We start from the raw sequence: 16011 nt of genomic DNA, 5'->3' as shown, positions 1-16011 counted from the left end.
GTACTGATGGTATTTATATTTTTCTCAATTTTAGCAACTGTATTGTCAAGGACCTACGTAATAGGAAGAGACTGATCCAGGCTTTTTCTCATGTTATTCTATACTGCTTTCAGTTTTCACTTCGAAAATACTGTAGTTTTCTTCACAGCAACTCTAATTCCGTAAGTTGATTTGGCAACACAGATCTTTAATGTGTATGCATGCACTGGAACTTACGTATAATATCTATTTCCCATAATTTTTCAGCTCAGGTCACTAGGAATGACTTTACATATTTATTTTACTATCCTGATTACTGAAGAGCTGGATAGAACCCGTGGAGGGATTGCTTACCTTCGTAGACAGGTAAATTATAGCACTAAGTGATGTTTCAGAATGAGAATAACCAGACTTTTCATATACAGCCATTAGGGTTCCATTGTTTGGAAGGCTTGAACTCTGAAGGAAAATAAAGAAAAGGTAAGTCTGTCAGAGTAGAAATTATTTGTGAAACAAATGCATATCACAGAAACACCTCAGCTTGTGTTCCAAGAAGATACTGAAGATAGACTAAAAATATATTAATTTGATTTTGTGTGTTTCTAGATTTCAGGAAATTACCTTCATAAGAATATAAGTGCAAACTCCATGGAACCTGTATGATCTAGAATCAAATGTGGTAACAAAGGAGCCTCCTTCCAGTGAACACCTTCCAGGGCAGGGCAAGTCTTTGCAATTCCATTGGCCCATTGTACATTTACTGAGGAAAAAAGAAATTTGATTGTAAGGTTATTCTCATACCAGGTCACTGTTTATCAGCAAAGAGAATTTGATTATCTGTTCTGGAGGTTTTGCTATAACTGATCAACATGATAGATCAGTTGTATATGCTATCTAACATATGTATATAAACTGAATTTTTATTTCCGCTATTTTGAAATTTTTCTTCACCTTCATTCTAATATCTCAGCTACTTGCTAGTGGTGGTAGATATAATTTATATCACTTTTCTCTTCATACTTTCCGTGCTTTGATTTTCTGTGTTTAAGTATATAAGCTGAAGTTGTTTATCTTAATTTAAAGATGCTGAGCACTGGTATGGACTGCTATACAATTTGCTGAATGGATTACCCATGAAAAGCGCACTTACTGTTTTAGTTCTGAGGCCGCTTTCCAGTATTTATCCTCTACTTTATTTATCCGAATGATGACAGCAAGAGAAGTAACACAACAAAAACATCATTCTGCATGTAATATAATTTCCAAATTTAAGAAATATTGTCTTAAATAATTATTTTTCTGTTGCAGAACCAAAATACAGTTTTAAGGACAGATTTGGTGATTAAAACTGCTGAGATAGCCAGAAAGAAATATATTTTTGATATTTGTTTTGTACTAACTAATTTTACCTCCACTTTCATAGGAGGTAATATTATTGTTTGTATGGCCTCCTTCAAGCATTTATATTTCTACAGATGAATCATGAAATAAGACATGTACATCTTAAATTAAAAATGTGTAGTTTGTGACACTCAAAGAAGGTGACCTCAGAGATGATTTCACACATTTGCAGCTGTCTTCAGAAGAGTTAGGATACATTTTTCAGTCACTTGGAACCCGTTGCTACTCACCACGTCCTACACGCTGCTTTCATTGTCTCACCAGGAGCGTATGTTTCCCCATTCAGCATACATGGGCACTGATTAAGGTGAACACATGTTCGATTCTTTGAGATGTCATCAAGAACAGTTCCTGCCAAAGAAGGCAAACAACAGAAATACTTTTCTGTATCTTTACTTAACACTAAAGCTATTATAATTTGCGCGTCTTCCAAAATCAGCTTGCAAATGCTATTCTTGCACAGCCACTGCCTATAGAGATACAAGGTGCAGGAAATTTTCCCTTAACTAAAATAAAACTGACTCTTTACACGTGATAATGGAGTTTGGCTAATTTGTTACGTAAAAGTGCAGATAATTGTCTTCATTTGAACTTAGCCTGAAGTAACACTAAGGTTGAAGTTTATTTTTTCCAAATTTCCTCTGTGATGCTCTAACTAGGTTGGGAATTTTGAGATGGACAAATTCTGGTTCCTAAGTCTAGTTTTAAATGTGTATCTCAAAACATGTTACTTTTCACTACTATAAACTGATGATAACAATGATGTAAATACCCATATCACAATAACCTTGGAGAATATTTCAGTTCCGGAAATTCAGTTCTGGTTTCAGCTTCAGGAAATAATGAACATGATAGTCATAATTACAGTTTTTCTATGCTTGTTCATCTTGGACTACTTTAAAGGGGCTTTATAAAATGCCTGTAATCTTGCAGAATTTCTCTGAGGTACTCTGCCTCTTGCTGGTACTCTGAAAGGCTAGATACCTGTTTAGGAAAAGAAATGAACTATATATTACTCAATTTACATTATACTACAGAAATATAAAAAGGCAGCATATAATTATCCCATCGCATACTATGGTCATCTGAGGAAAGTGCTTTTATGACTATGTTCTAGCAAATAGTGACCAAGGATCTTTAATGACCATGACTACTCAAGACTCCAGTTAAATCATGTTCTCTCAGAAATGGCAGTTCTAGCAGTACAATGCCAGTTTACTGTTTAAGAAGTCTATTCCATTTGACTATAGATATATGCCAAAAATATTTGCATGGGTCTTTTAGGTCTTTTATTACGAATACAGAAATGATACCTTCTGGACAAAAGCAGCCATAGGTACAGTGACTGGAACAGCTGTATTCTGGGTTGGAACAGGTTTTAATACACGGAGAACCACATTCTTCATAGATCTGGTTAGCAGAACATTTTCCCACAGCTGCAACAACCAACAGTGTAAGTATTAAGGCTTCTAAAGTATAAATATAGAAGAATCTCTCATCTGCCACAGAGGATGGAGAAGACCTTGTGATTACTGGCATTAATGTTCTGTTACCCCACCTAAGTACTCAATTCATCATCGGAATATTCATCACCATCATCATCATTCTAGCCTTTATTAATTTCTCATGGCAGACTTATTAGAAAATCCTTTCAGAAGCCTGAAAAAGTTTCAGAAGTAGAAGCTTGAAGAATAGCAAGCAGGTAAATTAAATGTTCACAGAATCACAAAATATCCCAAGCTGGAAGGGACCTACACGATCATTGATTCCAATTCCTGGCTCCAATACACAGGACTACCTAAAAATTAAACCATATGCCTGAGAGCATTGTCCAAACGCTCCTTGAACTTCTGTGGTATTTAAAGGACTTAAAGAATACAATACTTCATCTTCTGTATAGTTTCTGCTTCTCAGACATTATCTGCTTTTCAGAATTCAACTATCTAGCAATAATACTAGGATATGGAACTTAAAATACATGTTTTATTACGTACTAAATTCAAGCAGAGATTTTTCACCATCTGAAAGAGGAAAGTAAGTGAGGTAGGGAAAGGGGGTGTTAGAGACAAGGTTGACAAAGAAACAATTAAAACTAAAAAGTTCATTAACTTTGTATGTTTGGAATTTATTAGCAAATTCGAAGATTCTCAGCTTCGTTTTTGGGAAAACAAAAAAAGGGGGTCACAGTCACTACCTGGCACTTCCCTGCCCCTTTTTTTTTCCTTCCTTTTTTAGCTTTGCATTTTATCACTTTACTACCAGTCTTTGTAATGGTCTACTTATGGTTATATGAAAACTGTTATGACTTTGACAAGACTGTGATATTATTTTACTGTGATTACTAAGAATTATTGTACAGTTCTGTAAATTTATATAGTGCCTTACTAATATTTATCAATGTCTACAAAATGCCCTGAAGAATTTGTAATTCTGAAGGTTTAAAACCTATTGCAGACCAAAGAAAAAATAAAATGGGTTACCAACGTATATAAGATGGATAATGTTGGAGAGGAGGAGAAGAAAAATTATTTCAGAAAGAAGGGCATATTAAAGATTTGGGGATAATAATGGAAATGAGTAGGGAAAGTTTTCAGTAAGTAAGAGGAAAGAATGAAAAAAATCTCATTGTTAAATAGAAAACAAAAAATGAAGAGCCATGCCAGCACATATGAAGATCAAGAAGAAAACGGAAGAAAACAGTATGGGAGATGCAGGTAGGGCAAAATGATGCAAGGCCTTGAAAGTAAAAATGGGCTTTCACTATTCTTATGCTAAAATCATAATGGTAGCCAATCTCAAAGATTTTCTCAAAATAATTGATATTTTCAAGGGGTAAAGAGAAGTATGTTCCGATCAAAGCAATTTATTTTTACCAATTTGCTACTCTTGGATATAAATACATATGAAGGATAAATACAAATATGATTAAATAATGTGTTCTTGAAGGACAATATGACGTTAAGCTTGGTCATTTTGAAAGTTCCTCTATTGGCATGAGCTGCATCTCAGGCAGTTTAGTATGTGAATTAATTTAGAATAATAACATCAGTTTCAGTTACTTTTGACTCTTTTGTGATCATAATGATCTTTTATAAAACAATGAATCCTGCTCCATAATACTGACTATAGATTTAAGTTTCAGGTAGATCTTGTAAAAAGTGAATCAGAACTTTGATAACAAACAGGCATTTGAAAAAAACAAAAGTGTGTCCACTCATGTGCAGCTTGGAGAATAATGGAAGATTTGGTTTCTATTTGCTTCCCATCAGTAATTGTAATTAAGAAGGCTGAACACCTGAAAATGGGCTACTGAAAAGCTGCGAATAAAATGGCTATAGCAATTGCTAGAGAAAAAGTTCAAATGCTTCAGGGCCTATTTAAAAGTTGTCTCTTTTCACTGGATAATTTACCAAGTAGGATAATGAAAGCACTATACTGAGAGAGAATAGCCTCCTGTCAGAAATTCAACTGTTTTCACATGGTGGATATTTCCCTCCTTTATGACATTGATCTACATCTAGGAGCTACTTTTCACGCTTCCTCTTTCTCCTTTGATATTTCCATGCTTTCCTTCTCAATGCCCTACCAAATACCACTTTCGTTTTTTTTAAGGAAATATTTTCTGCTTGATTTATTACAGAAGAGACTCTTCTATTAGTCGATTTTAAATTCCAGTTAAGAATCATTCTCCCTCTATGTAATACATAGCAAGGTTAAGTACAATCCATATGAATATGCATAAGAACTTCTTTACAGTGAGGGTCACAGAGCACTGGAACAGGCTGTCCAGAGAGGCTGGGGAGTCTGCTTCTCTGGAGATGTTCAAGGCCCACCTGGATGCTTTCCTGCTCAACCTACTGTAGGAAACCTGCTTTTAGAAGGGGTTGGACTTGATGATTTCCAGAGGTCCCTTCCAACCTTTACAATTCTGCGATTCTGTGAATAAAATATCTGCACTTACAGCAGAAGTTTTCAGTCCTCCAGTTGAGCACCACTTGATGGGACATAGCACATTGCCTTGAATACTCTGACAGCGTAGAGCAAGTACAATTCTTTTGTCCCGGCTCACTGCAGTCCTGCATATCAAGCTGACAACGAATGACAAACCCATCTTTTGGCACGCTGCAGGTTGGTGACACCAGGTTAAGTAGCTGAGAGCAGATCATGGCCTAAATAAAAAAGAGAAAAAAAATGTTCCTAGTAGTATTTTTCCCATCTGAAAACCACAATAGGAAATCACTGCTAGCTATGATTTTGCTGTTGCCTTTTTTGCCTTTTTTTCCCCCTACAGTTTTGTAATATGCATTTGGCTTAAAATGCATTACAAGTTCACAAATGAAAGGGAATATAAATGTGCTGTATAATAGAAAAATCTTGATATGTTGAATTAGTTCCACTTCCCATTAAGTTGAAAAGTAGTCATTATTTAATACCATCAATCTCCCTATGAATGGCTGAGAACATTGCAGTATGTTGTCTCATGGTGATTCAGTAGGGAGAGGAATGTGTTCCAGGACAAACATCAATATGCGGAGATATCAACACGCATTCTCCATTATGCATGCAATTGTTAACTCTGTATTGCCTCTGATGTCGCCTACTGAAGTTTAACATGTCAAAGAGAAACAACATAAAAAGGTTAAACCTCTCATCATTTCAACAGAAATTATTCACCAGATCAAAGTAATTTTCTCATTGTGAATACAAGTCATAGTGGTAAAGCTGTTCTTCACAGGGCTCAGGACACAGTCTGGTCCTTGCAGGACCCACAGAAACTCCTGTTCTCTGTGGAAATGATGATTTGAATTTCCTTGGTCAAACAACTTAAGAAGATCATCGTACTAAATATGACTCGGTTCTTGTATCTGCAAATTCTAAGAAACGTAAGCCCTTTGTTCTTTGCTGCTACCAAGCGCCCTTGGTCAAACCATATTTATATGGATGCATCATGTTTCAGGTATGCTGATTTTCTTCTCATTTAGGACTGGAAGTGATACAGTTGATAGTGGTTGACCCTGTTGTGAATGGTGTTACCTGGCAATATGTTTAAAGTACTATTGAATGTCTTCAAGTCTGTACAGCTTATAATGTCAGGTTATTAGTTGTTCAGTACGAAGTTCATTAAAGCTTCACTGAGTTCCATGAATTTCCTCTGACGACTTGCATCGATTTTCAGAAGGCTGTGAGCTGAATGCTGGTAGATTTATATGAGTGATATAAATCCAGCTTCAGTAATGCCCCTGGGCCTTTTTTGAAATTTATTTTGATGCAAAGAACTCCTTTCCTTTACTGTATCATGCTATACAACTTCTAACTTTATCCATTTTCATGAAAGTGGGTTTTATGAAACTGTTGCCTCTCTATTGGTAGTATCTAATTTGTCTTTCCATCCCTGTTGAAAATCTTGCTAAGAAAATCCAAGATCTTTCTTACGTATTTTTTGTGAGGAATGGTAGGGATTGGTATCTCCTCAGACAGGCAGATCTCTGATGGATCATCCATTTTTTGTAATGCAGCAAATTTGTATGCATCCAGCAATTTACCTGTAAATTGAAGGGTTATAATTTGTCAGGAGAAAGCCATGTGGATTTGTTTATTTGTTGTTGTGATGTAGTAAATCCAGATTCTACTCTTTGGCTGTAAAAGGTTTTAATAAGTCTAATTTCTGATAACAACTAGCTCTTTCGCTCTTTACCTGCAATCTATTCAGTAAAGCACATTTTTACCACCTTGATCATCTCTCTGGGCTATTACCTAATTTAGCACATCTACTACCTTACAAGACAGCAGCTGCTACTGTTTTTCTGGCAATTATGCAATCTTTTGCCAGCTACTAATTCATGCCTCCTTACCCCATCCACTATCCTAATAACCCCCTAGATGTGGGGTTAAACTCATTATGACCTGAAGAATATCGTAGCTTTCTCAGAACTCTTTCCTGCATACAGAACACTGTACTGAACTCGGCAATATTAATTCAGTTTACTGTGCAATTTAGTGTCTCCAAACTAACACTGTAGGTCATTAGCAGTGTGCTACTGAAGCAAATCTTTTGATCATCCCTTTAGTGTTTAGTGTAATTTGGTTTGCACTGTGGAGTAGCCTCAGCATACAGAGTTGCTTTCAGATGAAAAATTAGAGGATGTGCTCCAGAACCATGGGTAATGAGCTCCAACCGCAAATGGACATGAGTACAACAGACCAGATTACAGCGAGCCTGAAGCAAACCCCCTGAACCACAGATGGAGTGGATGTTAAATCCCTAGCACCAACTAGTTTGTTCTAAAGATCCACACTTATTGAGACACACTATTTGTTAATATCCTTGTCCACTGTTATTTTTATTCCAGCCTCATTCTTGCTTCTAACTAATGTAATCATGTCACCCGCTTATTGTACCTTGCTACAAACCTAGACTGCCCTGAAGGTTAGGTGAGACAAAGTGTGATTCTTACTACCTGTTCCTAAAAGAGACTCCTTACCACTTGTCTGAGGAACCTGTAATATTATCACCATAACAAGTAATAGTGCATTGCATAACTGTATGACAGATAGGTTTGTTGTTGACCTACGAGAGTGCTTTACTCAATCCTAAAACTGAGTGAGCAGAGTAATGTAAGTACAGCATTAAATGTCTATCTTGACTCAAATTAATTAGATCTCCTTCCATCTGACCTGCCCTTAGATCTTACCTTCACTCACAAAGTCATTTAGTTCATAACCATCATAATTTCCACACATTCCACAGGTTTTACCCATATACTTTTTTTCAGTCAAAACCTAAAATAAAATAAAACAAAACATTTATCAGAATTGCACTAATTAAAATAATCTGCACAGCGTTATCTTTCTGAAACAAATGCAGTTCAAGAATCCAATTAAAGGAGTTCCTTCTCATTAATTTCAATGACTTGACTGAAGGGAGAATTTTGGAAGCAGTAACTTAATTTCCTGATCAGCACATAGTACCTGCTGTGATTTTATTTACTTATTTACTTATTAATTTAATAAAAGATACGATTCTTAGACATTTGCAGGAAACTGAGGGTAGGATAATATTGTAAGGAGCTGAAAAGAAAAAGAAAAGTTTCCTTTTGTAAGTTTGTTGACAGAGCACGAATTCCAGGTTTGTTCTCTTAAGAAATTGAAGGTTACAGTAAGAAAATCTGTTTTCAGAGGAAAGTTATTCAGTTATTCTTGCTTCACTGTCCAGAGTACAAAATATTGCTACTGATTACAATCAAAAAATTATTCTGAAAATTTTATATCAGAGAAAACAATCTGACTGTATGTAGAATATGGTATATACCTGTCACAGAAGTATTTCCTGTTGTATGTGTGACAGCAGTGGTGGTAAATCTCCCAGACATTTATTACACATTAACCTGTTTTAGCAAATTTACCAATTCAAAATTGTCTTTTGTGGCATTTGTATCACAGCTCAGGCAGAGAAAACTTACTCTCTTCTCTAAAATATATCAGGCATTTGGGGGCAAAATATGAAAAGATTCAGAAAAAAAGACAAATACAAAGGAGCTCTTATGAGCATTATATGTTTGTAAACAAAAGATGTCCAGGGGAAGCACGCTGCAAATAACATAACTATGGCATACACTATTAAATTCTACAGAACTATAAATTACTTCAACTTCCCTTTAGCAAAATATTTAAGCTATTGGAATAGACTGATGAATGCACAGAATTCAAAGAAATGTCCACAGATCTCAACACTGGTGGCTTTAGTTACCTACCACTGCTGGAAGTGAAAGGAACATGTAGGCATAAAAAGCAAAGTTGCTTATTTCAAGGTTAATAGATTAAACAGGAAAAGAATACCCAAAAAGTGAACACAGGCAAAAAGCACCTATTAAATCTAAAGAGAGCTTGTCATTCCAGTAAGTCCATGAGAATTTTCCATTCTGCTTTACAAAAACATTTTACTAACCATGAGATAGTCCTCGTTGTTCCACATGACAACTAGCTCCATCTCCATCAGCTTGGCCACGAGGCGGATGCTGCGGCCGTAAGGGGCTATTTGAATTCCGTTGCTAGCATAAGGCAACTTAATGACACTGTAACAAGGGAGAAGAGAAACCAGTTCTCTCATACCTCTGGTGTTGGATGTCTCTTTTTAGACATAATACACATTGTAATCCCAGTATTTGTAGCAACAAAAATAGTTTTTGTCCTTTGTAACCGTAACATTTCAAGTCTGCAAACTAACAAGGTTAAAGAAAACCATAATGGGAATACTGTAGCAGAATTAGGTTTTCAGCCTTGCAGCTGAATTCTAACATTACAAAGCAACAACATTAAAGAACAAACTTATTTTGCTAAGTACTTGGTAAATATCTGATGCAATCACAGAACCGTTGGTTGTATGGGTCCTTGTATGGTTACCCAAGCCAACTTCCCACCTGAAGCAGGACTGTCACTGACATTAGGTTTAGGTTGGATATTAGGAAGAACTTCTTTACTGAAAAGGTTGTTAGGCATTGGAATGGGCTGCCCAGGGAAGTGGTTGAGTCACCATCCCTGGAGGTCTTTAAGAGACGTTTAGATGTTGAACTCAGTGATATGGTTTAGTGAAGGACTTGTTAGTGTTAGGTCAGAGGTTGGACTAGGTTATCTTGGACGTCTCTTCCAACCTAGATGATTCTGTGATTAGCTAATGTCAGTCGTGTTCAGTTGTTGTGAACGCAAGACAACAACTTAAAATGCAGATCACTGGGTTAGACCTAGAGATTTCTATATTTCTCCTGGAAAATAAATAGAGGACATTCTTCTAAATACAGTTTGCTAAAATTAAGATACAGCTGCAAGTCATCTTTTTGTGCTGATGGTTATTGTATTTAACCAGGTGAGTATAACAAAATACAGACAACCCATAGGCAGCTATTTCCCATATCTGCATGTACCTACAGAACAAAAAAAATCAATGCTGCCTATCTGATAAAAGCGCTGAAAACTTCCCTGGATGAGTGTTCTTGTCTGGGAACAATTTGTCTAGAAGAATGAGCGAGGTGGAACCAAGGGTTCCCATCAATTCAATTCCTCAGTAAAACAGCTGTTTTCTGAAGACAGTAACCCTTGGATAACATAAACAGTCAGTGGTCTCATACACAAGAACTTCTTTGTAAGCCCAACATACTTTTCAGTTTGTTGAAACAAACATTTGTCAGTTTCTCTTGTACCCTAGATATGTGTTACCCTTTAGCACACAGGGCTCAGAGTTACCCAAGTCTCAAATCAAATAACCTCTACGCATAACACAGGAATTAAAATATTTCAGTACCTACTAAAGCATATAAACAGTTTCAGCTGTGCTTAAAGCAGAGACTTAAGCTCTTGTAAACAGACTAGTATTAGTGAGAAGACCACAGTTTCAATGTGAGAACTGTTTTGGTTAGTTTATCCCTTCGCCTATACAAATGTACTCTAAGTTTGATTCAAATAGCTGCAAATGAAATACTTTAGATTCTAGAGAACGTGAACGCTTGATGGGAAGAAATGGGAGTAATCTGTGTTAACTTCTATAATTTCATTGATTTCTGATAGGCTTCTGTACTGAAACTGCTATATAGCTCCTTGCCTTTTTTAAACGCTACTTCCCCTTTCATCTCAGTATCTTACCCAACACTTCTGACAGAAATGCTGTCTTTCTCAACAATGATGACAGAAGGTCCCAGCTCAATAATGATCCTCGCAATCTTTTTGTCCAGCCCACGGCGGAACTGAACGTTGAAGTCTGGGCTGGATTCATCACATACAGTTGCGAAGATATAGTTGCAGGTCCCAGTGAAGTCATACTGGTATTTATCAAAGGTTGAAAAGTGCCCTCCACCCCACGTAGAACAGGAATCCTTGCTCATAACTATAAACGAGAAAGACAGATTCAGGTCTCCTTACAGTATATTTATTCATTCTGGTTGCCATTTCAAACATACTAGCAAGAAAATCTAGTAAGTTTCTACCCAGATTAATTATGTGAACAACATGCTAGTGACTTTTCTGTAACCTCAAAATTTTATTTCAACTCAGGAAGCAAAACAATTGTTGGAGTAAGAGCAATACCCTTTCATTGAACGTAAGCAAAACTCCCTGGCTTCCTTTTAGCTTGGGAGACACCATTCCATCTCCTTCTTGGGTGATATAAAGGTTTACTATCTTATTGCAGTCTGCTCAAACTGTTTGTAAAGGCAACAACTTGCTAATGGAGAGACATCTTAGCATCTCAGATACACCATTTACAGGGCTACCTATGGCTATCTAAGCATCATGAATCATTGTACAGTCAGATCATTAGATATCCAAAGACAGTATTCAAAGCTCCACTTTAAGTCCCCACTTTTTCTGCTCTCTTTTTGTGTGACGAAGTTCAAGCCAGCTTTGTAAATACATGGAATGTTTTAATCACTTTTCATTTTTAAGAAATAGTCACTATTTGTCTGAAGGGACAGCTTAAAGGAGGTTGAAATGAATCATAAAGGAGAGATACAACTCCAGCACTTGATGTGTTACAGACACTTCTATACCTACTTAAAGCACCTGAGCAGTCCCTCTGAAGCTGAAAGAACTACTGAAGTAAAATCATATCTTTTGTTATGTATTTCCAGACTTACATCATTGCTTTTCATTGTTTAATAATTTTGCTTATGTAGTTTTATTAAGCACAGGTATCTTAGATTATAACTTTGAAGCTGAAACTATCAGGTAAGTTTAGCAAAGTCTACCTGCAATTTATATTCACTGTTTCAAAGCTGAAACATATTTTTTAAAGAGTGATGTAATCTCTGCAGAATGCTACTATTTTTATTCAGGTCATGTTGAAAAAAACTGTTTTCCAATGAGCTGTTACCTGCTGGCAAAAAGTACTCCTCTTCCACACTTCTGTGCTGTCCAGAACGTCTAACTGGAAAATAGGAATTGGCTAATTGTTATCGTTGATCCTTCATGTTCAAACCTAGCCAATTCAGAGCTGTGCTTAACTGATACTGACCAACAAACCCCAGCTTTCTCAGAGTGCGGCAGGGAATGATTATGTGGGGTTACACAATGGTCAGAGTGCAATAGGTGTTTGTTTCTATACATAAAGGAGTGCCTTCAGAATGCAGTTTATTTGTTTTTATTTAAATCTTATCAGAGAAAAGTAACAAATGGGAGTGTGAATAATTCAACAAAGCCTAAAATGAAATTATATATATTTGTCTTTTGAGTTCAGTTTTTATTATAGCGATATCTAGGGATTTTCTTTTAATTTGTGTATATCTGTGCTTTACTCTTCATCTTGCTTTATGAACTGACAGAAGACAGGTAATAGTTGCTGAATTCTTTTAATTGTTTTTCCCTTTAGCATGAACTAGTGTAGATTTCCATACAGCTTTTCCATGCACAAGCTGAAATAGAATTCACATAGCACAAGCCACTCTTTGCTGCTTTGGCCTAAAAAAATGCCTCTCATAATAAGTTTGAATTTTATATCATTCTTTGTTGTTGTTGTTCTACACCTCTGCAGTTTCCCCAAACTAGATTAAGAATTTCATTGTCAACCACTGAAATGCAGGAACTTTAGGAGTACACAAAGTTGCTTTTTAACAGCATGTACTAGAAAAGCACCATATTTTAACATAAGACTTGAAGATCATAGATTACTAGGAAGAATGTCAGTAAACAGAATATGGTGGAAAAATTGTTCAGAATATTAGAACTGATACTCATATTTATTTCAGAAAGTGTGTTTTCAGAAGGGTTATATCCTTCTCTATCCTGTCTTAGCAGAACAGCACCTCATGTAAAATACAGTCTATCATCTCAGCAAGTTGATATGTATTTATTCTTTACAGAGTTGCTGAAAACTAAATGTTTAATGAATGAAATGTAAATTCAAAGGTTGGTGCCTCACATTTCTTCAGAACATATGAAGTGTTGCACTTGTTCTTCCCAAGGGTTGATGTAGATCAGTATTTTCTTTCCAGCAGTGATCTTTAAGAGACTGCCCAAGGGAACAGTACCATCAAGTCATTCACATATAGTTCCCTAGGTACTTTCTCAGTCTCCAATTACTTTCAATTTGGGGGATTTTCTGAGGCAACTGGAATTTGTCTGCATATTCCCTTTGGACTCTGGCTTCAAGTACTTGTTTCAGCCTCCTCTTTAACCCAAGTGAAACTTCTTTATAACTGAAAATACCACTGTTGTCAAAAGATACAATTTTAATTATAAATTAACATCTTAATTATATCAACTGTTGTAAAAGCAGTTCTGATAGCTAACTATTTTAGTAATTAGAATTATAATATACTACTTTACGCTTTGGCACAAATATATTACCATCTTTTGTAGTTTTTAGACTCAGAAGGACTAGCACAAATTTGCAGTAAGTAGGTGGCTGGAGTTAACTTTGCTTAGAGAAGATGATGCATGCATACAAACTTTCTTAGGAGTTAAGGGGGAATTTTTGTGAAATTAATCAGGACCCGTGGCAACAATAGCTGCAGTTGAATGTTGGAGTGGAGATCTGTCTGGATCAGTGGATACCCTGACACCCTGCTGGCTGCTGGCTATAGAAGTGAGGAAGAACAATTCCATATTCTGATCCTTCACTTGCGCATACATTTGTTGTAATCTGCAATCTTTAAAATAATCTCATAGACTTAAGTCTATATGTAGAATCAACTTTCTCACTTCCAGGATTTTGGAAATGATTCAAAAGAATCAATTTCCTAAATTCTTAGATAATATTAGACAGTGAACTGCAGTAAGGAAAATCAAACAGATCACAAAAACAAATTCAATAGCAAATTTCTAAATTTGGATTCCATCGGTTGAAAGTCACTATAACTGCTCATAACTACTTTATCCTTATGAATCAAACTCAGTGTGGTAGACCACAGCATTTCCCAATTAGTGTCAAACTTACCGTAGCCAGATGAAACATTTTACCACCTTTTTAATAGGCAAATACTTCATTTATAATTTACAAAATTAATACTTTAAAACAAATGCTCCTTGCGGCAAGGCAAGGACTTATTTTTAATATGTGTTTTGTACAATGTCTTTTGCAATACTGAACTGTAGTTGAATGCAGTTTTTACTCATAGTTGCAACATGAACATTGAGTAATAGGTCAGACACTTACTTCTTTGTAGAGTTTCTTTCTGTTTTTGGAGAAAATATTGGGGCCAATAATTTCCTTCAAAAGCTGTAAGGGGAAAAACAATATAGATAAATTGTCCTCTAAGCACAAGGAATTTTCTTTACATTTATTTTGCTTTATTTTTAAATATCATACAAGTCAAAGTAGGGGCAGCATATACGAATTGTGTCTTGACACACAAATCCCAATGGCAATTCTAGTGGAAAACCACATACTTCAGCTTGTAATAGAAAATTCTTCTGCAACTGATAAAATGTTAGCAAAGGCTGCCAGAAATCCTATGTAACATGGGATTTCCTGTACTTAAGCCTCAAATCCTGTGTTCCTTGTTAAAAATAACATGAGATAAATCTTTTTGCATGTTTTTGAATTCGTAGTCCACCATCTGGGCAGAAGCAGTGGAGGGAACAGCCAAAACTGGGAAAAATAAGGAAAAAACAATGTCCCATGTGTTCTTTACAAGTATCATGGGATTTGCAGCTGAAGAGTGAGAAACCCCCAGACCTAGTTGCTGCTTTAGCTGCTCTTGTTCAGGCAGAATGATGAAAGCTGTTACCTGCTCCCTTCCACATACCTCTTTACAGTCTGTCTAGTTATGAAAAGCCAAGGAATATTTAGCAAATGTGGAGTAGTGTATGATCCCTTTTCTGTCACATAACGAGACCTCCTGCATGTGCAAAACAGCAGTGTGTCCTTATACATACCCAAAGGTTCTCTCTACTAGCAGCTTGCTTTCTGCCAAGGAAGTAAGAAGAGTCTAAGATGTTGAAAAGGGCTCCTACAGCCCATCTATAAGCACCCCTCCCTGCATGGGTACACAGGTAGTGTATGCAAGGAGCCAGCTTTCATACAGTCAATAGCTGGATGGTAACAAAAAAAAAACCGTAAGAAAAAGGACCCGGGCATGCTTCAGAAATGTGTTACTCATTGTTTAAAGTTTGTCAGGTCTGGTATTTCTTGGATGGTAGAAGCAAATATCCTGTAGAAAGCACATAATTATTCATTATATGTTTAGAACCTTTTGCAACGGAGAAAATATGACGGTATATTATGACAGAAAGCTTCTTTAATCACAGACACCAGGCCAGGTCCACACACATTTATACAGAACAGCTCTGCAGGGTTCTGTTGTTTCCGTAAGGAAACACTGAAGAGAATAAAAGCCTTTATGGAGCTCCTCAACTGTAACAGACTCTCTAGGCAATTTCACACTGCACTGTTGAATGTGAGGTAATATTTATCATACGGTATACAGCATGCTTCTTTCTCTGTCCTTACATGTTCCTAGTGAGCCATGCATTACAGTTAAGTACACCTCAAAGAAAAAGAGAATGAGTTTGCATGGCTGTTGAGCAAACTATCACATCATTAGTTGTTGTATATTTTAAACCCCTTAAGTTTGATATTTCCATTTTTTCTATTATTGTTCTACTGTTTCATTATAATCCAATCTATTATTGTTGGATTAACAGTTT

The 16011-nt window shown here is 36.2% G+C and overlaps 1 protein-coding gene across 1 annotated transcript in view; it reads right to left on the bottom strand.

Annotated features, from left to right (window-relative positions):
* MUC6 (mucin 6, oligomeric mucus/gel-forming) overlaps window positions 1-16011 on the bottom strand; it is a gene marked incomplete at its 3' end in the record, with an annotated part of 54349 nt that overhangs the window by 20234 nt on the left and 18104 nt on the right. The window contains exons 5-15 of the mRNA XM_083840262.1: window positions 14519-14581; window positions 12239-12292; window positions 11014-11254; window positions 9326-9452; window positions 8073-8160; window positions 6814-6923; window positions 5342-5549; window positions 2694-2816; window positions 1611-1731; window positions 601-739; window positions 334-438 (exon numbers count right to left, since the gene is read on the bottom strand). Of these exons, the coding sequence (XP_083696388.1) occupies window positions 334-438; window positions 601-739; window positions 1611-1731; window positions 2694-2816; window positions 5342-5549; window positions 6814-6923; window positions 8073-8160; window positions 9326-9452; window positions 11014-11254; window positions 12239-12292; window positions 14519-14581 (1379 nt within the window). The remainder of the gene's footprint in view (window positions 1-333; window positions 439-600; window positions 740-1610; window positions 1732-2693; window positions 2817-5341; window positions 5550-6813; window positions 6924-8072; window positions 8161-9325; window positions 9453-11013; window positions 11255-12238; window positions 12293-14518; window positions 14582-16011) is intronic.

This window comes from Anser anser, assembly GCF_964211835.1.
Source record: "Anser anser genome assembly, chromosome: 5".
Taxonomy (NCBI): domain Eukaryota; kingdom Metazoa; phylum Chordata; class Aves; order Anseriformes; family Anatidae; genus Anser; species Anser anser.
Note: the sequence above shows the minus strand (reverse complement) of the source record. Positions and strands in the feature narration are given on the sequence as shown.